The following is a 23,757-nucleotide window of genomic DNA, read 5'->3' on the forward strand; positions in this document are numbered from 1 at the left end:
GTCTCCTGCCTGAACACACACACCGACCAACTGTCCCTTAGCTAACACCAGATTTGTGATAATCAACATGAAAACAAGGACCGGTTCTTGGGAGACCCCCCCCCCTCCTCTTGGACAACTGTGAGGGATCAAGGAGAACCATCAAAACTATCATTTTAGCAACCGGCTGTCCCCCCCCCCCCAGAAAAGAGAGTCCAGAGTCATGACCTCACGGCAAAGATGCCGAGGAGGAGCGGCCACTTGTTTTGGGGAAAGGTTCAAGCCAAGCAGAAGGTGTATCAGATGGCAAACAGCCGTGGAATATGGCCATGTAGGAACATGCAGACATCTCTGGGGAGGAAAAGGCAGAGTTTGGCCTCCTCAAGGGCCTGAACTATCAATTAAACGCTGTCTTTTATTTAATTGTTTTGTTTAATTAACTTGTGCTCGGGGTATTCAAAGAAATTGAAATCACTTTGATCATGTTCCACTGTCAGGACCTGTGTGTTAAGCTATGGGAAAATGTTCCAAGATGCAATCTCACAACGTATGTCACATTCTGTTTTGACAACTGAGATACAATCTCACATATCTACATTATTGCTAATAAGCCTGTCCAACAAAGAGTAAAAATACATACAGTTCATGTTTATATACACTTTGTATTTACACTGCAATCACAAGAACTGTGAGTAAAAAAAAGGCTTGTTTAGGATTATGAATTTGGTACATTTTCTCATGTTATCACTTATTATGGTGCATTTTTAAATTCAAACCTTTGTATTCAACAGTGTAACCCAAAGTGATTTACATACAGGGTTCAAATTTGAGCAAACTGACTAACTGGCTAATAATCTGCTCCCACGTGTGCCGTGTGTCGCAAGTAGATATGCAACGCCCATTGTGTGTCCAACGCGCCGCATTGCCAGAAAATGTTGTTCATCCGCATCTTGAACCACATATGCCAGATAATATGCAAAAAGACAGACAATCATGTGACACATTTATACCAGTTATTAAGAAAGGATGGGGAAAAAAAACTATCCACCTTATCAGACCTGAAATGATTTGAAAGATGAAAAACAAAACCGTGAGTGAAGTTTACGATGAAATACCTTTAAGGGTCAAATTCTTCTATTATAAGCTTAAGACACAGGTTAATATATGGAGGGAAAAAAATTAAATAATTATATATATATATATATATATATATATATATATATATATATATATATATATATATATATATATACACATACATGCTCTGGGGCTCTTGTAAACGATTTGTTTTCTAATGATCTTCTGTGATGTCATCAAGTTGTGTTGTCCTCATAAACATCACAAAGAAATATTTTTTCTACCAGATTTGTTTTTTATATATAAAAACGTATGTATGAAGCAGAGTTTTATGTAATATGACTATTAAAAATGAAATATATCAGTGGATATTCATAAGTGTCATGCTGTACATGGGAGAATGTGACTCTTTTAAAATTAGCTGTGACTTGAGTATTCAGAGAGTTTCTGGTGTGTTTATATGTTGGATGAGTTTTAATCGATGCTTAATGTCATTGCGGGTTATAAGTTTTGAACTCGACATTTGTGCAGAGATAAGTGAGTATTGTATTTCTCACTGAAATCCTAAAGAACAGAAGAAGAGTCCAGGATTCCAGTGGCCGACTAATGAAAGACAGGTGTGTGTGTGTGTGTGTGTGTGTGTGTGTGTGTGTGCGTGTGTGTGTGTGCGTGCGTGCGTGCGTGCGTGCGTGCGTGTGTGTGTGTGCGTGTGTGTGTGTGCTGACAGGACTGTTGGCTGATTCTTACTAAGGACGTTTTGATCAAATATATGCGTCAAAAAAATGATGTATTCATCAAATAGTACTGGAGATATATTTGGTGAATAAATGATGTGTTGTAGTGTGGCGTTCAGTCACAATGCACAAACACTGAAAAGTGATATCAAGCTGTTTGAAAATAGGTGTTCACCACAAACACGTACTATTGCAGCAATACCAGAAATTTAGACTGTATGAGCATTATGACAACACAACATTTATTTAGCCAAAAACAAATATGGCCAAAACAACTGGGTGCTAAATACCAAATTCAGAGCATCATCTATGATTGAGGGATGTCCTCCACATGGCTCTCAACATGAACTGGCAACTAACTGCTAGAAGCTAACAGTGCTAACAGCGCAAACAATAGCAACAGTGCTGACAGAGCTAACAGTGTTTACCTGAGGGGGAACCAGAGGACGACGCCATGGGTCGGTACGTCGTTTTCCGCCATAAATGCCGTATGAACGCAGTGCAGAGCGGCGGCCATTAGCTAGCCAGCAGGGCACACACTGGAACAAGTTTGAATTTGTTTTTTTCACATTTAATTGTAGTTCTTCCAGGCCTGGTTTACTGAGGATGCACATTTGTTTTTTTTAGCACTATCATGGCTTCATAGTCACACAATTAAGTATTCTTTCATATATACCACTGATATGGTGTGATTTACTGGTTCAAGAAAAAAATGGCGATAAAAGAAAATGGAATGAGTCTAGTTAATTTCAAATGTCAGAGTAACTAACCCCCAAGAAGAGTTATGGATTGGCTTGAGGGGAAGTCCAATCAGCAAGAGGCCGGCTCCACGACAAGTCTTCACAGTGAATCCAGAGAGGAGTAATCACTTCCTGAAAGGTTAAACATCTTAGAATCACATCCTCAACCATGCATGCACGACCTCTCCTTCCATGGGGAACCTGTTTTTTTTGTCAATAGTCTAAATCTTCTAAAATGACCAACAACTGTATATTTACATTCTGTGTGAAACACTGCACCTGATCACTGATGTTAAGCTAATCCAGCCTGTTTAGCGGTTGCCGTCTGCAATGTTTGCAGAAAAATACTGTACAGGTTTCATAAATTGTTGTTCCTATTAGTCAGTTAGACAGAAAAACATGGAAAAATAGGGTCCATGTGGAAAAAATAGCAAAGTTACTCTTTACTGAAATTCAGACAATTTATCATTTACACATTTTAAATCTGGTATTTGCAGTACAATCTCGGCTAAATGTTTACAGTAGATAATGAACGAAAACCAATCAAGTATGCATTCTTTTGTTTTCTACTCTCAATGGGGGCTACTTATTTGTCATTCTTTCTAGGATTGAGACAAAAAAACAACAACTGTAAAGGTGAATAAGCAGAAGTACAGTAAAAACAAAACCATAAACATGATCACAATTATTTGATGAATGTTAATTGGACATGAACTCAGAAGAGGAAAAGAGGGAAGAGTTCAACATAGAATAAGAACAACAGAAGTTTTACGTTTATTATTCATACTGGTGTTAAATAATGAAGTGGGTCTTTATTTCTAGGTAAGAAAACACTTGGTGACCTCAGAGATGCTGTGAAGCTTGCGTGACAGTCTTTGTTCTGAGTTGATCTTGAAGGAGCAAGTTCCCTCGTTACCCTTCCTTGCCATCTGCCTCCACTTCCGCTCATATTGGCCGTAAATTACATGGCCGTTTCGTGAAAGCACGCTAGTAACAAAAACATTTCAAAATCATTACCTCACTTTCCGCGGACGTCATTGCAGAGCCATTAAAAGTCACGCTGAGTGAGAAAATTAAACAAAATTATAATAAAAGATGAAAATGACAGCCAAGAGTCACAGTGTTTCTGTAAATGGAGCCGAGAACATTCCCACTGAGCAGTTTTATTTTGTATTTTACAGTCAGTAAAGGTGCCAGATATAGTCTTGATTTTCCAGGATTTAGGGATTGACATCATGGGACAGGATAACTTTCATCTGTTGCATTATTCCAGGTTTGGGCTCAATGCAAAGTGATCAGGTATGCAGAGATAGAGACAGACAGTAAAGAGAAGGTAGGTAGATAGCTGGATTTGTTACTTTGAACATAAATGAGTTGAATTCAATGGTTTATAGAATAGGATGTGAAGGTTTTACCTCTGGAAGTTTGGCCGCTCTCTGTTCATGGGCCCAAAGCAGAAGTCTTCACAGGTCCAAAGCGAACCTCTTCTTCAAACATGAGATGCATAAATAAATTTAAAAGGACAGTTACAATCAGTCTAAAATAGACTTAACATTCTGTGGACCCAAACAGAACCAAGCAGAGAGGGCACACTGACAATAGTGACGCCTTAATGCACCACCAATTAACAAGAACAAAATAACAAAAAAACGTTTTATTACACTTAACAGTTTAAACATCCAGTCTCATCCTAAAGAACAGATTTTCAAGTCCATGGTCCACAATGACCCTTATGTTTATATGTAGGTATGTATGAATGTATTTTTAAGGTATAATCTTACTGTAAAATTACACTTTGGCACCAGGATTTTAGCTAAAACTAAAAAATGTCTGTATGAATTATTTCTGAATCTATTTGTGCCTTTTATTGAACAATTACCATTTTAGTGATGTTTCGAACGCAATGGTTGTTTGTTCTTCCCACGTGAATGTAATGGATGTGTATTATTGTTGCATTGTGCGGTCGTGACCTATGAGTGTGTTGACCGTGGTGTGCCGCCAAACTGTAACCCGACCCGCCAGATTGTTTGTTACACAGAACCATCTGAGAAGCAGTCATTGGACACTGTTTGGAAATGGGCAGTCACTTAAAAAAAAAAAAATGATATAAAGTTATACTACATACAAGCTAAGAAAACATACAAGCTAAGAAAATATATTTTCCATCGAGAAAAGCCTTCAGTAATATGATCCAGTTCTGATATAATTGATGCTAAGCTAACGTCTTTAGAACGAACAGTCGCGTCGCAAAACCTAAGCCACGACAATAGCTGTCAGTAGCTCCTCACAGGATGCTGGTTTGTCCGGTCATTGGCATGCAGGACACAAACGCATTACTTGAAGTCTTTAAAGATTTTCGTGTGATACATGATTACAAAATTCTCGTATGATCTCTTGAGATCCCAAGAATCCAGCTGCCGTGCAAAGTTAGCCAAACTGACCCAGTATGAGTCTGATAGCGGCCCTGGCCCTCTTCTTTGAATGGTCACTTTTACTTCTTTTCTATACTTTCTTGATGCACAGCTGGTTCTGGCTGTTAGTTATTACCGTAACTACTCACTCCCGCCACCGCTGGAAGACTACTTTGCCGGGAGGAGAGCAGATGGGAGCTCCGAAGAAGTAGTCTGCCAGTGGTGTCCGCTAGCTAGCTAACACTAATACTTGTCTCATTTATGGTCTGATACAGTACATCAATACACAAAAATTGACATTAGACAATGAGCCAAGATGAGCTTCATTGTCTTATATAAAGACACTGATTAATAATTATCTTGTGTAGGCTATGTGGGGACATTATTTCATTATTAGCATTTATGGATGTTGAATTGCTTGCTCGAAGCTAGCTAGCTTAGTTAAGATTGACTTGGTACAAATTAGAATATGTTAATGTCTCACTAAGCAATGAGTTTGCTTAGTTTGCCCCATATGTTTTATTAAAGTCATAAATAATTGTAAAATGTTTGAATTTGACAAAAAAAGTTTGTTAAAACGTATTTAAAACCGAATTCATAGCCACTGATTGGATCGACATTTACAGGACAATGGAGTTTCTGGGCAAAAAAAAGAAAAAAAAAGGGAGTCAGTAGTTAGTGGGCGTTCCTGTCCCACGTCAACCAATCATGTTCGCCGCTGCCATCAGAAATAAGACCCGTCTCAAACTGATGCGTAAGACGGTTGCTATAGCAGCCTTTGACAACATAGAGAGAGCCTGAAGATGGAGTACAGCTCAGCCGCACGTGTCCACAACACTGTGACACAGTTTAAAGTCTACGAAGATTATCTCGACTCCAAAGTAACGTCAGTGGATTTATTTTACTTGAAAGTGAGTCACATTATACAAAACTATTGATTTAATAATAAAAACCCGTTCTGCGTTGTACACCACGTCAGAACCGCATTCACTAGACTGTCAGTTTAAGGTAATCTTTGTAATAAGGCAACAGTAGACGTTACAAAAACACAACTTTCAACTTTTTAAAATCACCTAGTCTCCTTCTTTAATTCGGCATTTGCCAAATCCCCCAACCTGTTAAAAAGTTACCATTACTTGGTTCAGATATGTTGCGTTCAAGAACACAGCAGAAGCTACACGTTAACAGCTGATTATGGAGCAAGAAACACGATTTGACATGTTGACTTGTTATGCATTTATTTGCTTTTAACTTAAGTAAGCACATGCAGCATTGAATGTTGTATTTTTATGATTGTTAAATTGATTTAGTGGACGTGTTTGGAGGTGTCATTCTCCTGCACTTTGCTAAAAATGTAATGGAATCTGGTCCTCCTTATACTCAAAATGACGCATTTAGTGGCAACTTCACCAAAGCGTAAATGCAGTTAAAGCGGGCAACAGTAAGTGTGTTAAAAAACATATATATCATTTTTTTGTTTTTGTTGACAGTTGTTGTTAGCACGTATTTACTGTTGCAGTATTAAAGCAGCTGTGGCTAAATAAATGCAGGCTTTTCCATGGAGAAAAGTTGTGTTGATGTAGTGCACGTGGTCGCACGCTAGGTGGCAGTCACACACAGGTTTGGTATTATGGGTTGAAACTAAATGGGCTTACCACCAAATCTTATTTAAATATTTCCTTCACTCACATTTCAAAGCAGTAGAAACAACAACACTGTTGTTAGATGTGATGTTTTGTCTTTAGTTAAGATGTAATTTGCAAAGGCCTGAGTGTAATGATTCTATGAAATGGAAATGTTTTTTTGTTTTACTAAAAAGAAGTCACAGCTTCATGTCAACAGAGGAGCTCTGACTCACATCTATATTCTCTGATGTTGCTCTCTTCTGGTTTTTGGTCTAAAACAGATTCCAACAGGTACACAGATAGCTCTAGAAGAGGCTGGAATTTAAAAATTGGGCAATCCTGCTTTTGCCCAGCAGATGGCCCGCTTGCTGACAACATGCCTGGCTGCTCTGCAGTGGGCCACTTTGTTTGAACACCTGTGTCCACACAGAGAAGGGGAACAACTCATATCTGAGCTGATAATCAGCTGCAGTCAATCACTATCAAACTGAATCAGCCCCGTGTTGTGACACTCCACATTCAGCCCAGGTCACCTCATGCTGATAAAGGCCTGTGTCCTGATAAATCTGCTAATTATAAACGTAAGTTTGCTGTTATTCAGGACTTGTCACACTGATTATGAACTCAGAAAAGCTTTTAAAAAAGGTTTTACTACAGTGTTTTGTGAGTGTTGAGTCCAGATCCTGGTGTGTGTCGACTTCAAGAAGCAACTCATTCAAACAGACTTATTCAATGAGCCCTGAAAACGAAGACAATTCTTTTCAGGCCAATTTTAGGGACCGGCAAATGTCTGAGACTCATTTCTGGTGAGCCACATCAAAGTTGAAGGAAAATATAACTTTTCCTCTCGGGTGCGGACGCAGGGCCCCGGCCACTGGGGATTTTGGGGTAGGAGGACATGTGGCCGAAGCTTTGATCTGACAAGCCACAGGATTTGACGGCAAGATTTGGTTTTTAGATGATGACTTTATGGCTTGGCTTTAATGTGAACGGTGATTGGAATATAATGTAGCTCACAATCCCTGCAGAAGCACTGACACATGGACACACACACGCACACTTAGAAGAGAAATGGACCTGTGCGTGGGCATGAAATCACACTAAACCCATAAAACTAAACTATATCACTTCCATATTTTGGGGAGGGAAGTGAAATAACAATTTTAAACTAAAGGCCAGAATGGTGAGGAGATCCTGAATCTTATCGACTGACAGAAATTTGTCAGCTGAGGCGAGCCATAACGTTCCCGTACAACGAAACTGTAGTTTTGTTGTGTTTTTAGTGTAGTATTTTCCAGCCAAAGCATGATGTTTTTTTTTACCAAACCTAACGAAGTAGTTTAGAAGCCTTTTTTGTTGTTTTGTTACAGCGTTAAACATGTTTCACATTGTTAAAAACTGCGACCGTAATCTGTGAAAAGCCACGTTTGCCTCGAAATGTAATTGCGAGTGTAGTTGAGTTGAATGGGAACGTAGTTTTGTAGGACACAGGGTTGAATCCAGGTTGTTTCAAAAACTGGATATGAATGCCTCATTTATAATAGCCAGTGATTCATCAGTGAGTGGATCAACAGAAAAAAACGAATTGTTTTAATCAACTGTCGAGCAAACTTGTGCCAAACGTTCTCTGGTCCCAGCTTCTGAAAGGTGTGGAAACGCTGCAGCTCTCTGTTTTACATCATTGTAAATTGAATATCTGTAAGGTTTTCGGGCTGTTTGGCAGACAGAGCGCGCAAAACGGACATCACTTTGAGCTCAGGGAAATTGTTATAGACACTTTTGACTACTTTCTGACATTTAATAGTAATACAAAATAAAATAGCACTCCCATGCCAAACATTTTAAAAGATCCAACAGTCTCCAGCCCTGACTGCAGGCCGTATATATCCCCCCCCCTTATCCTCAACTGACTCCTCTTTCCTCCCACAGAGCCGGGAGTTGGCCCGTAGGCTGGTGGAGCACGGCCACAACGGCACCGTCCTGAGCAGGGAGGAATTCGAGGAGACGAAAGCAGCCGAACAGGCCGCCGAGACCTCGAAGAGCGACACTTTCTACGGCAGGAGCCGGCCGACGTGAGTTCAATCATCAGCCGACCCACCGGCGGACACGTTCACACCGACTCGGGAGACTCTGAGTTACTCTAAGTCTGAATGTGGTCGGTGGATTTTTTGGGGATCAATCAGTCACTGTGGCCGGGAGAAGAAAAAGTTACTCTCCTTGGTCTCTCTGCCTCTCCTTGTTAGTGTTTCTGTGGTTCGTTTCTATTGACTTCTCATGCCATGTAAAAGAATAATATTTTAGATCTTCTGTCTTCTCCCTTGAATTAGTGTGTTGTGGTGGAAGCTGCCATCAGTTTCTGTGTCGGTACTTTCAGTTCCAGACCAGAAAAACGTGGCCTTGACATAAATTACCCTCTTTCTTTATTTAACTTATTATAGGATTCATATTTTTCCTCTACTGTCGAGGTGTTTTGTGAGATTTCAAATTTGAGTTGCATAGTAATGAGGAAACGCCGCTCTTCTTCTAGGTGGATTTTGATCCCCTGTTAAGACTTTTGTTGAGCAGACCTATGTACAGTAAATAATACCGCCTGTGTTCGGACTGAAAAGCGGGTGAGTGGGTGTGGCCGTGTTGTTTCAGGTGTTAGTAAAGGTTTCAAGGGCTATAATATTAACCTAGTTTGACGTATGTGGTTCCTTGTAGCCTTGTGGACCAGCTGCTATGACAAAACAACAACAAAAACAACCTGTCTCGTCTGATATGGCTCCTCCATGATTGGGAATAAAACCCTGATCAGGGCATCTCTAAAAGTTATATTTGCTCCCTTTTTTTTTTTTTTTACTCAAAACCATGATACGACCCCAAACCGTGAGTTTTGTGATCCGTGGCACTCCTAGAAAGGAATGGAGTTTCTGGTTAGCTTAGCTCAACCACAGCTAATGTAGACTTTAGGGCTGTGATTTAAGTTTATTTTCCTTATCGATCAAACTGCAGATTACTTTCTCGATTAATCGAGTTGTTTAGTCCATTAAATGCTAAAAAAATAGGGATAAAATGCCATTCACGATCTCCTAAAGCCAACTGTGACGCCTTCAATCTGCTCGTTTTTTGTCCGACCAACAGACCAAAGACTGACGATTATTACGTATGACAAAGAAAACAGAACTTCCTCACATATGAGAAGATTAACTAAGTGATTAATTGACTAATTGTTAGATAACCACCGTTTTGCTTTGAGTGTCGCTAGATGTTTAATATCTAAAATAGGGTTCACAACATCTTCTTCTTTTGTTTTTCTAAGACAGGATCTCTGTCTTCCTGCAGCGAGAAACATGTAAAACACATTTTTTTTTTCGGCTGAAGCTCTGCTCTGCTAATCAAGGCATGACAGGTCATAAAGTCTGAATCTTTTATAGCTGCATCCGGTGCGGTAGTGGTCTGAACAGCTTGTATAATCCTTTTATGATTGTGTTTTTTTTTACAAAAGACAGAATAAATGGGAAGTAATTCATCAAAGTCCATGTCCTACACAAAAACAAGGACTTTTTTCTTTGAACGAGGCCTGCCTCCCCCCCCCCTTCCGTCCGTCTGAATTCAAATCAAAATGCTTCACATAAACAAGCTGAATGACTGAAAAGTACAAACTGGAGTCCTGTATAAACTGCCCCTCCTGAGGGAAAAATGATCACACAGATATTGTTCTCATTCTTGATAAAGCCTTGTGGTTGTGGTTTTCCCCCTTTGATGACAAGCCAGAACAGACTCCAAATAAGACCATTCCACACACACACACACACACACACACACACACACACACACACACACACGCGCACGCACGCACGCACACGCACACACACGCACACACAGGGTTGTGGAGGTATCCAAACATTTACCTGCTAGGTGTTGAATCTGATTGAACCCTCAGATGCTTATCCAAACTTAAGCAGATGTCTCGCCCCTTGTCCCGTCCCCCCGTCCCCCCCCCCCCTCTCGTCCAAACGTCTGTGAACATCAGTGACACTGGTGAAATGGGAGCCTCTACACCTGCAGTTACAGTGATATTAGGGCCACAAAGCCTTTCATCTTGTCCCAACAGGATCAAGGGAAATGTTGTACGGGAACACCGGGATGTTTTTTTATGTACACAGTAGTCTTTTCCGTCTCCAGACACCTACATCCATGGAGGGACTGTTTCCAAGGCTGTTAGTAACGGTCCTGACTGTCTGAAATACAGGATCAGAGACTCCATGTGGACAACATCCAGTCAGATTGGATTTTAAAAGAATAATCCACGGAAAATCTTATCTATTCAAGTATAAAATACTTACTGTAATCTTTGGTTCACAAACAGTTACAGTTACCAGAGTCACATCAAATTAAAGCATCTTAAACATTTTAAAGGAGCTGCATTTAACATTCTGGGTATTTATATAGCAGCAAACAAATATTATCTATGTAAAGATTTAGTGGAGTAATGTCTAGCTGAGCCGGGAATAAAGTCGCTCTCTCCCTCTCTGTGTGTTGTTATCAGAGATTCTGCTTGCTTTGTTGACAGAACCGGGCCGGTCATGCGTGATTTTAGTGCATGTTAGTGCACGTGGGCCCGCTGGTGTGTTGTTGTGGGAGCGTAGCACCAACCTACCGGGTTCACCCTCAAGTAAACACTGTTAGCTTTGTTAGCATCGTTAGCTTTGAGTCTTCCGGCTTGCCGTCGAACCGTTGAGAGGCAAATCAAAATGCTCCCAATCTTGGATCTTACACCTTTAAATTACTGTATTTGTCTTGTATTACTGCTTAGACAACACTTGACAAAAGAGCACTTTGGCTCCTGTTGTTAAAAGGAAAAACAACATGCTTTACAATAGAACATGTTCTTATTTCTCCAAGTGTGGTACCAAAATAAGTGTTGTATTTGTGCCGGTAGCATAAATTAGGTATTGTAACCACGCGCAAAAAAATCAGTAGCACTTTCTATGACACCTATGTCTATAATGCATTATAAACATACTTATAATGCTTTAGAATCTGCATAAAGAACTACCAAATCATCGTAAGCACTCAAACATATTCACAATGCGTTATAACCATCATACTACTTTACAAAAGTGTTTTATTATGACTTAAAAGGTCAAGTATCATCAGTATCAGTATTTTTGCAAGCCCATGTCTACAAGTGATTATAAACATACTTATAATGTGTTATATGATTATACTGCGTACAGTATAGGATTCTAATGCATTACGGGATTATAATTATTATTATAATATGCGGTCAATCTGTTTCAGCTCTAATCTCAGAGCCATCTTTTAAGCATACAGATGAATATTTGATACTCAAAAGATGAAATTCACTGGAATGTTCCTTTATAAAATTTTGAACCAACCATAACAAAGCCCCATTTAGACTGTAAATGCAAAACCAATGTAACTTTGTCTTAACCAGGCGCACGTGGTTTAATCAGTGTCAACACAAGTGTAATAAGTGAGCAGATTCGTTTACATTTGGCCTTCTTATATCAAATTTGACAGAAGCCATGTATCAAAAGACATTTCCATGAAACAATGAGAGTAGAAGTTTTGTGCCAGGTTTAAAACATGTCCCATCTGCCCAGGTCATTGTTAATCATATGGAAATATTTGATTCAACTGTGAAATAGTCTCAAAATAGCCCCTCCTGGCTCACTTGTATGGGACCTTTGCCATTTATCAGTTATAGAGTAGCTTGTTATTCAGCAGACGGATGAAAATGCTCCGTTAATAATCGGCCATTGCTGGAAAAGACATCACTCATAACAGTTTTACAGTCTGTTGTTCTGAGCTGGCCGAACAGCAGCACGTGTTTTTTGAATCACCTCCAAAGATATTAACCAGCAGGGTTTATATTATGTGTAAATGTGATCCTGTACTGGGTAAAATATAGCTTATAACAAATTATGTAATTTTTCTATATAAAATTCATCCCTTAAATAATAATCCGATTCTTCTGCTGTCTTTGAGGTTTTCTCACACTTTTGTCAGTCATTATGTGACCTGAGAGGGAAGTGTGGGTAAAGAAGTACATTTCTCCCAACAACATAGAAATGAAATAGGAGTAGAACGGACATTCCCATTCAAAATGGCGTGGCAGGATGGCCAGAGTGGCGGCCATTTTTATGTTTACCGTTGCTTAAAGTCTGATATGCACATATTTGGGCTTTGGAAACTCTTTGCCTCTACCAGTAGAACGACGTGCCAAATCAAGCTAGATAAAGGATATGGAAAGCTGTACGCGTAGCAAAATATTACTGCAAAGTAATGTTTTGTACGACCGACTACTATTTTAATTTGTGATATTTTTACGATAATTAGATGTATGTCACTATCGTGATTTACTTCCCCTTTCTAGACTTATTGTGCAATATGTAATATCAATGGAGAAAATGCAGGAAATTTATCTCAGCCCAGTGAAGTTTGGCCTTGAATGTCCATGACATGTCATGGACTGAAGTGATGTTCTGCAGTAACGAATAAAACAAGCATGGGAGTATGTTATTAATGCAATTTATCCTCATAAAACGTTTTGTATGTTATCTTGCAAAAAGTTACTCCTTATTTTACTTGCGTTTTCCTACAAAAGCCAGCAACACGAGTCAATTTCCACTCGTTAGACGCATACAGTATTTTAAAAAAAAGAAATCTTCTTCACAGGAAACAACTCAGTTAGGTTTAGGCAACAAAACTACTTAGTCAGGATTAGGAAAAGGTTGTTTGGGTTAAAATAACCGTGGAAGTGCTGTTTCTGTAGTACGTAAGTTACGTGAAAAATAAATCAACGTTGACTTCTTGTTTCACATGAGGAAACAACCAGTGGTTGGTTCTGGTTGGAACTGTTGGTTGGCTCTGTTTCTGTCACCAGTGTAACATTAGCATGGCGGATTTATCAAGCTAGCTAACTAACTAGCTGTCAGCTATAGTTAGCTAGCTAGCTTGCTTGCTAATTCCAACATGGCCGCCGCGATGGATAAGGACAAGCGACCTAGCTAACCAGCCAGGCATCCTTCTCCGGAGCTGCGTCTGATCTCATCCCAGCTAACTAAAGTCCCACTGGTGTGCGTTGTGACCATAGTAACCAGCAACAATCGCCATTTTCTTTTGTAATAGTCAAATGACCACAGAAGACATTTCAATATCCGGTCTACTTCTATGACCAACAAACTGTGGGGAACTAAAGTAAACATTTAATTAACATCTTTCCCACACTTTGAAATGTGACATCCTTTCAAAAGATTTTGACACGACAGGAAAAACAACAGCATTTGCAGACCTTTTCCATCAAAAGTGGCAAGTTTAAACTGTGCCCCCCCCCCATCTGTGTCGAAATGCAGATTGCTCTTTCCTCTGTGGTTTTGTTTTTTTGATTGGACTTCCACACAACGTGACCCCCCTGACCCTCCTGCTATGGTCACACTGTGAAAAACACGAGTCCCAGGATGCAACGTACCACCTGCAAAGTGGCCGAGCACAATCGGTACAGTGTTCTGGCCACAGAAACTGGCAGCTGTGCGGTAAACAAACCTCAATGTAGTTGTTGTTTTGGCTAGCAAAGATAAAAAATAAAGTCATGCACTTGGATTTGCATTGATTTAAGACCTTTGCACCTGCATACTTATCCTCTCATGGCACTGGGTAGCCACGCTGTTTTGGGAATGCATTTTGCCTTCCCTGTAGGCCTTAACCTATGTCTCCCAAAGGCATGTCTTTTTTCACCACTCTGTCACTGGTCTGTGTTCCCCCCCTCCCTTCCTTTCTCTTCTTTTCAACCTCCCTGTGCTCTCTTGGAGACCTTTAGTGCCTGCAGGTGTATAAATAGAGCTGTTTTCAATTAAGGGCTAACCTCGCCTGTAGCGTGCATCTGATCAATGAATGCCCCTGCACCTGTGGTAATAAAATACCAAGGGAGTGGAGATAGTGCCGTGAATGTTAATCAGATGTTGCCCTGTTGTTGCCCTGTCTCATTCTTAAGGACAACACGCTCCTCCTGACAGCTCGGCTGTGAAAGGGGGTGGAGGGGTGGGAGGGGGTGCTTTGCTAGCACATCACAAAAAAGACCAAACAAAAGACCTGGTGCTCTCATCAGACATAAGTGAAATACAATACTTGAATGAATGGGATGCTCAGTCAGTTGTGCGGTTGTTTGGTTAGGGGGAAGCTGAACGGGTAGTCGGGATGAACAAATAGGAAAAGAACAGGGTTGGGTTGTGACGGGAGCCTTAAATGTTTGTAAAATACCTGGATTTGTTAAGTTGAGTCTGATCCGATCATTTATCTTCTCTGTTTTTGGCAAAAAGTGATGTATATTAAAAAAAATGTTATGTAACGAGCAAATGTGTTGTTTCTCTGGCAAAACTCAAGTTTCAGTTCTTTGATTACCAATCTTGGATGTTTAACTATCAAAATGATTGGTAACGCGCGTTAAAGTCCTTGTAATAAGCATTACTTAATAGGTAATAAGGCCCTTATAAGATGCTTATAAACATTGTGTTAAGACAATGTAAGTGTTAAGAAAATAATTATACAGATCGCTATTGTTAGATTATAAGACATGTATAAGCACTTGTTAATTATAATTACTTATAATTAATTATAGTTACTTATAATTGTTTGTATTAGCATTACAAACACATCTATTGAAATTATTATTCTCACTCTAGATCCAACACTTGCAAGAAGCATTGTTAACTGTTAATGCGTTCATAGTTAACTGCTGATAAATGAATAATAAAGTATTTGTCAATCTTTATAAAGTAGCAAAACTGATTAGCAAAGGTTTAACAATGATATAAAAGGTAAGTTAAACTAATAAATTAGTTTGTAAAGCTATTATAAACACTTATAAGAAACTCATTAGGCTTTTATTAACGTTTGTTAAGCATTTATAATGTCAAATAACCTACAATAGACATGTTTATAATGCTATTTTAAAACGTATATAGTCTTATTAACATATACTTAACATATCCTTATATAATAAGAACTTATGAGGGCCTTATTACCTATTATATAACCCATATTGCAAGGACCTTAATATACAAATGTTAAAAGCTGGACCTTTATTGATCTGTTAAGGGCCTGAACTGATTTGCATTTGACTACTGGATTTCATTCTGGATTCAGAGTTGATCAAATGCCATCAAACACAAACCTTGTTTTTTTGTTTATTCTTGTGTTCCTGAAGTGAGAGAAATTCAGGACATCAGGACTTTGGTGTTAGCAGAACATACTCTGTTCTTATGACATATTATTCCAAACCACACTTCTCAAACAAAAGACATCCATATTAGACGTCCTGATAGCATTGTGTTTTAATCTCGTGCAAGAATAACATTTGATATGAAGTCGGAGACAAACAAGAGGAGCACTGCTGAGCAGACGTGAGGCCTCCGTTTCCTCTCTGCTCCGGCTCTGGCTCGGGCCCAGAAGTCCATGTCAGCATTATGTCCTGACCTCGCGTGCTCACGGCAGCCCTGCGAGGTTTCCATCAGGCTCCCCGCGATCTCCCCACAGTCCAAACCACAGCCACGCTCATTGTCCATTGTGCTGCTGCGTTTTTTTTACATTTTTTTTATACAGTCCACCTCAAGAATTCTCCGCTCTCTCTACTCTATATTAAAAGCGAGCTATCTACTTGCTGTGCCAAGTAAAACCAGTGCCACGAACACGCACAGTGAATACATTTCACCACGGATCCAACCTCCAGATGCTTAGCGAAAAATAAGATTGTGGATGTGACTGACATGAGAAGCCTCACGAAGTCGATCCGGGGCTCTTTTTTTTCTTTTTTTTTTAGCGAGCCAAACCCCCGCCACTCTCCACGACTGCAGCGCTGGCCGAGGGCCCTCGGGCGACGAGGTTTCGCAGTCTCTATTACATGTGCTGTCAAGCCAATTGCCTCTCTTGCTCTTTGTGATTTTGGGACTGGGGTGTGTAACTTTGGAGCTCTCCCCTGCAAACTCTGTCCAGAGACACACTTCCTGCCAGGCTTAAGCACGCCACTACATCCCACCACCACGCAGCACATAGATCAACATGTACACCAGTTTAGGACCTCCATCATCATTGTCATCTTTAAACCCAACTGTCTGCTCTTTACGTCCCTTAGTTCTGGTGACTTTGCACTGTTGCACTGGGTCATTTGCTTCTCACATCCTGCACCGTCACACTGAGGCGGTCCCTGATGTTTGATCATATTTGATAGAAACCGCCTTGCTTTGACTTAAACCTAGAGCACTACAGCTTAGTGCTCCTGATGAAGGGGAGGACGTGGCTTCCACATCATATAGCTCTTCTAATCAGGCTAAAGGCCGAACTGTCATCTTTTCCTTTGTACTTCTAGATGGAGGATGTGAATGATGGATCACGTGGTCTGTTAGATTCCTCATAAGGCAAAGTCTGGAGGACAGGGTCTCTTAATACAAGGCTCAACACTAACTTTTAAAGTGGTTGGCAACCAGGCATCAGTTTGTAGTTGGCAAAACTGAAAATATGTTTGACGTTTTTAGTCGCCTCGTATTTTAATCAATCAAGATATTACAGTTAAACATTAGCTTAATAAAGAAAATGTGACATGAAAGAATACAAATATTTATTTTACAGTTTAGGTTATGACTAACAAAATTTTTTTTATTCTAAATATTACAAATTAATTTTTGGGTGCATGTTTTGCTGTTTGCTGCCCCTATTTTTTATAATTAAAAGTGGTCAACAATTGGTTGCCAAATTCTCAAAATGGTTGCCATTAAAAAACCTTGGCAACCCTTAATTGTCAAGCCCTGCTGATATGTAGTTTCAAGGTTTTTCATCACCTTGTTTTAATAGATATTGCAGCGTAAGCATGACTCCATAGTTTTGGATGAGAAAATTGAGTACCAGCCGCTTGTGACCAGAAATAAGAAATAGATCTGTCACAATTTATTTGCTGAGGGAATTCTTCGCTAATCAGCAGCTGAAATGAGTTGAAAAGAACTTTTAAATGGTTTCATATGTGTTGCTTTGCATCACATTGTAAGCTAATAAACTGATGAGGAAGAAACCACACTTTCAACATGTGCAAGACAGACAGGGACGTGAGCTTGTTCTTTCATTTTAGGACTCACATTGCAGTAGATATTGCTTTCCAAAATTTTAAACTTTCCTCTAGCTCTGTCCAAATCTGCACATCAGATTTCACTTCTGACTCCCCCCCGTGTTTGGACTGTTGTATCCATTGCTGCATGTTCCCCCCAAATGTAATGCATCTAATTTAGCTTCAATAAGAGCTCGGTATGAAAAAGATGACAGTGATTTCTTTGATCCCCCGTCAAACACACGAGCACTTCGCAGGCAGGCAAAGCGCAAATGTGCGACCTCCCCCAGCCCCCAAAAGCCAAGGTGGCCACAATACACAAAGAAAACTTCAGGTAGAATATCATGCGTAGCACATGTGTAACTGATACATTCAGCTCATTGTAATCAGAGGTGACAGAGGATTTTAGAAAAAGCCCAAAATAAAGTAAATTGTCATGCTGTGTGGAATTTCCCTCGGCGTCCACCAGCCCAAAATAATATTTTCCATAAGATTCTTTTTCCCAAGCACTCTGAGGAAAAATATTCTGGTGCAGTATGTGTTGTTCCTTAAGAAATCATTGTATTATTGAAAGTTCCCATCTGCCACGCTGTCGAAAGCTGCAGGCTAATGAAAGCTTCAGCCAGTCTCGAGAATAAAAGAAGCAATGATTTCAAAGCGCGACATCTGTTACGCGTCTTGAAATGAAAATCTCTCGGAAAACACAATTTGTTCGTTTGCTGAATATTTATTTGCAAAACAAGGGCTACGAATTACGAAGGAATGCTAGCCCCCTCTTACCTCAAAGAACTTTTTAATGACATTCCATTAATTATGCTGGGATTTATTTGCAGTAGCAAATTTTTGCACGCGTGAAAGAGGACACAACCCGATACAGATCAAGTTTGTTTGGCGAGGCTGATGAAATTGCACAGAAGTTGGGGCTCGGGGGGGCAACGTGCTACGGTATATTGAATTTCTTTACTATTCCCTGTAATAAGAATAGTTCCTCCTCTCAGCTCCTCCTTTCAGCTGTGCAAACAGATAATGGATTAGTCTTTGAGTCCAGCAAAGAGATGGATCATGGTTGTAGGTCAATGACACCTCGGTTAACACAAAATTCGAAAGGTGACAGATGTGAACACATGCAGCGGGAAACACATGTACAACAAGCGTCAAAGTGCAAGCAAAAGTGAACACACAGATCAAGTTTTACACAGTCGTGTGGACTTTGTCGACATTACTTACACAACGATGTTATGTCAATATTACATTCCTTCACCACAAAATTAAAAGGGAGTACAGCATCAAAAACCATGACGTGGACATACCACTTCTACAAATCAAATTAAAAGTTTTGCTAGTCAGATTAGGTATCAAAAACCAATTCAAAATAAAAAAATAAATAAATCAGTCATCGTCGAGAAATTGCATTTCCGGTGTGCTCATCAGTACAGGAAATAGCAACGCTTAAAACAACACAATATTTCACCTGTTTGCTTACAATTCTTAAATGTTAACGCAGCTAACCAGTTAGACCAAATAAAACAACAGAGATTGTACCTCGCAATGCAGTTTTTCAGCAAAGTTGCAACAAACTGAAATGCAAAGTTATTTTTCGCGCAGTCATAACAAAGATTCTGTTAACTGACTAACGCAGCACCTGGTGTAGCCTCTAACCTCCATAACTTACCATAGTCTATATCAGGGGTCTTCAACATTTTTCAGGCCAAGGACCTCCAAACTGATAGAGAGATGGAGCAGGGACCCCCTACTATATACAGTATATTGTATACAATTGTGTTTTAAATTAAACTGGGCCTAGTGCCGTGTATAAACATACCTTGTTATTGTGCATTCAATACTAAGCTATTCAAATAATACACAGGTTCATATATTCATGTTTTTATTTTAAACATGTGCAAGGTACAGTGAGTTGGGTGGCCGTGCCACTGCCATTTAGAAACACACCTGTTATATTGCATACAATACAGAACTATTCAAATAATGGGCAGATTCATGTTTGGGAATTTTTTTTTTTAAAGAAATTGTCTAATCAACCAAAAATTTTGATAAAATGTCCAAATGAAGGAGAGCAAAATAAAAAAAAGAGCAGGTGGCTTGTTAAAATGACAGGTCATTATTCTGTGAGGTCATGTTTTACGATTTCAAGTGAATTTTATAAATTCATACATCTGCACAATAGAATCATCAAAGCTAAAAGATATAAGAAATACAAAAAACACAAAATCCGGAACATGTTGGATAGTGTTGTACTGAGAATAAATAATTTAAAACGTCCCTTTAGGAGGCTCATGATCCAGGAAGCGGGCCCCTGGGTTTTGGAATGGCGGAGCACATTTCACTGTAAATCTGTTTAAATACGTGTGTAAACACACTTGGAGGATAGTTGCTGTGCAGTAACAGCTGTTCACCCCCAACAGAGGTGGACAAAGCGTTATATAAACGCCTGATTATAACACAGTGAACAGGTTCCTGACAACCAAGAAGCACATTGATTGATTTTTAATTCAGTTACCGGCTGTGTGACATTTGCATGCCATAGTCACGTCTAGTCACGTCTCTTACTCACCTGGACTTCTTTACTACTAGTTATAAGTGTAACAAGGTATCGGTGGAGCATCTTTCTCCACGGCCAGGTTCTGACATTCATTTAAGGATACATGTTAATACTTAAAAAAACATGCTTTATGGTTGCTATTTGAACACTGTGTTGCTGTTTACATGTTGCATCTAAAGGCTCCGATGATGCCTAAGCTGCAGTAATTTAGCAGTAAGCCTCCCTTACTAAACTAAACAACGTCAAAACAAAGATTAACGGGTTTCCAGCACCGAAAAGTATTTCACGATCTTTTCCTAAACCCAACTAAGTAGTTTTGTTGCCTAAACCTGACTTAAGTTTTGTGTTAAGACGGTAGTTTATTTAGTAGAAGGCCGTATGCATGTAACGAGTGGAAACTGACACGTTTTGCTGGCTTTCGCAGGAAAATGCACAAAGGAGGAGTAACTTTTGGTAAGATATCATACAAACCATTGTATGAAGATACGTTGGCTCACGTTATCGCAGTCCAGTTGGTTGCAATCTCCATCCACACCGCTAGATGCCACCAAATCCCACACACTGCCCCTTTAAATATCCAAGACTTTGACACTGACACTCACAGAGCTTCTACATTCAGATGTATGTTTTCTGTGGTGTTTCCTATTTGAAACTGGCACAACAACACAAATACTTTGTAAAAGTAATTTCATATCTGTAGACAGATGCTCTTATAGAAAGATGTACTTTTTTCTTATTTCAACAAGCCAGATGTCGACGTTCACATCCCTTCCTGGCTTCTTTTCTACTAATGCCAGAGCCCACCTGCCTTGACCACAATCCAAAAACAAGACACTTAAAACACACGGCTGGATCCCAGTTAGCTTAATACCGAGTCATTAGCCACTAATAACCATCATTTAATAGCGGAATTCTTGTTATCCCTCCTAAATGAGGCTTGATAAGAAATTTGTTAATTGACGGGAAACTCAAACTTGCAGCGGTCCATATGTTTTGCTGAAGTATTATTCACTCTCCGTGACTGTGTGTGTTGCTTTAGCTACTGGATGGGGTAACCCCAGTCACTTGCCTCCTCAACACCTGTGTTTACTTTGGGGCCTTCGGCCCCCATGACCCAGCAGCAATCCTTCACTCACTCAGAAGATGGAGTGAGGTTCCAGCCTCCAAATATGTGCTGTCCGTGCACTTTTACCACTGTGTGATTCCTCTAAGACTTCCATTATGGGGGCCAAACGAGTAGTATAAATTACAATCCTTTCCCAAATTCTAGTCAATTTAAACATTCGGATCCTGTTCTCTTTCACTGTAATGTTAAGCTAAGCTAATAGCAGACGTTGGCTTTGGCGTTTGTTCATTCTTGTTGTGGCTTTTTTAAAAAGTGCTTTGGGTATGGAAAGTGGATTTGAGGAGTCGTAAATGTAGAATATAAGCAAACTTTCTTTGGATGCTGAAGTAGACCCAACTGGATTCAGCAGTTTTGAATATTCACCATGAAAGAAACAGATTTATGATGAGGGGGGTTGCAGGTTCAAACTAACAGGTGTTTGTCAGACCAGTTTGGGATTATTGCTTCAGTATTGAACCTCAGCACTATTTCTGTGTCCGTAGCAACAAGTACCCAAAGCTGACATTTTTCTTTCTTTTTTTAATGTGTGTTTAATGTCCTGATTCAAATCATAATTTTGCTCATTTCAGAGTTCTTTTGCAGCTGTGCAGCTTTCTTGTACATTTTGGCTTCTTTTGGTAAATAAAGAAAGGGTTTAATTTGTTTAATATTTCTGAAAGTATAAGCTTATCCAAAGAAGTACTGCTTTGTTATTGGTACTGAAACTTAGGTATTTTATCGAAGAATTGGACGCGATACCCAGCGCTACCTCTGTGTTTTGTTAGTTGAAGTATTCTTGAGCAAGGCACGTAAATCTCATCAATGCCCGGAGAAGGGCGGGCCGTTGCGGAGGTATTGTATCCGCTTACGGGCCTCCTTACTCGCGTTAAAGTCAGTGCATTTAGCCCCGACCCTGGACACCACTACCAGGTAAATCCAAGCAAGTAGGTCAGTTTTTCCCACAATGCACTTGTAGTGTAAGGAAAGGATTGGGCTTCATCAGATTAAAAAAAAAAAGGATGGAACTAAGTGAATATAAATTGGAATCTTGGTGATTTTAAATGAGGTGAAAATGAAGTCATTGTTCACATTGTTCAGCTCTGATTCATGGTTAAAATACACGTACATTCAGACACTTAATAAAACATCAATATGTAATCAAAAATATCCAATGCGGCTTATCGGTTTAGATCGTCAATAGAAATAATGGCCTTCTGTGTTTTTTTCCCCACTGTGCTGTAACTTTGATTTAATGAACGGGCCCCTCTACGTCTTTCTTCCTCTGCATTCTTAACCACAACTGAGCGGCTCCCAACGACCTGTTTACTGCCTCCGACATGTTAACTCGCTGTGGATCCCGTGAATGTTTTGCACGGTCAAATCCTGGACGCAAGCCAGACTTCTGTTGCTCGTACTGCAGTGTTAACTGTTCAAATAGTAGTTGCCAGGTTGTTTTTTCAGGTGTGGATACATTAGTGTGCCGCCAAAAGCCCAAAATGTAAAAAACTGCCACAGTATCATATGGAGTCATTAAACTCGGATATAACATTGCCCCTTGTACTGAAATCAAGAAAGGCAACATTGTGACATTCTTCATGATCTTTGTAGTTTTCAGATTTTTCTTTCAGAATAAAGAAAATTCACTTATCAACAATATTTATGATTATATCTGTTCAAAAATGGTATTTTTGATATTTGGGAGCTTGACAGTTTTCACTAGACTGCAGCTTGAGCCTATCTCTCTTTCTGTTGCATCTCGTAAAGTAATTCATAGCTTAGAATAATAAATGTGTCATTAATCATACATTTTAAGCACTTGTATGTGTTGTATTGTGCTTAGAAATATGAAAGTCATGAATACATGGAAAGGAAATATCTGTCTTCCACAACGTTTTTACTCTTTTTCCATTTCAATGAGGAGTTTTGTTTAGCAGAGATAAACCACTGCAAAGTTACAACATGTTAAAAGGGTGGAAAGCTTCCATAAAGATCCTTTAATGATTCATGTGACTAACCCTCTTCTTTTTTTCCCGGTTAAGAGAAACATTTCAAACCGTTTGAGTGTTGTCTTTTCCAGGACACTGGCAAGTGCAGGAAAAGAGCTCAAAGATAACTTCCTGAAAGCCCTGGCAGAGCGAGAGGAGGCCAACCGCAGTGGGAAAATGACTGTGAGTACATTATTACACCACTCCAATTGCTACGTAATGGGATTCCCCTCAAATATTTCTGAAATTCCATTAGGATGGGAACAGAATCCATACTGTGTCAAGTTGAGTGGAAATGCCCCCCCTCCCCCCTGTCCCTCCCCAAATACCACGAGAGCCAGCTGCCCGCCCCTCTTCCATCCATAAAACCCCATTTACCAAACTCTAACTACCTTGTCTTAGCCTTTTAGATTGAATCACTGGGATAATTTCTAAAGGGG

At 39.7% G+C, this 23,757-nt stretch overlaps 1 protein-coding gene across 1 annotated transcript in view; it reads left to right on the forward strand.

Moving 5' to 3' along the window:
* The first annotated feature begins 5,744 nt into the window (after positions 1–5,744).
* The window catches only part of cfap299 (cilia and flagella associated protein 299), a 74,940-nt gene continuing 56,927 nt past the window's right edge, over positions 5,745–23,757 (forward strand). The window contains exons 1-3 of the mRNA XM_068720958.1: positions 5,745–5,852; positions 8,496–8,638; positions 23,410–23,500. Coding sequence (XP_068577059.1) covers positions 5,745–5,852; positions 8,496–8,638; positions 23,410–23,500 — 342 coding nt within the window. The remainder of the gene's footprint in view (positions 5,853–8,495; positions 8,639–23,409; positions 23,501–23,757) is intronic.

Source organism: Cebidichthys violaceus, unplaced genomic scaffold, assembly GCF_023349555.1.
Source record: "Cebidichthys violaceus isolate CVI_PGR_0920_01 unplaced genomic scaffold, fCebVio1.0.p SCAF_26, whole genome shotgun sequence".
Lineage (NCBI taxonomy): Eukaryota > Metazoa > Chordata > Actinopteri > Perciformes > Stichaeidae > Cebidichthys > Cebidichthys violaceus.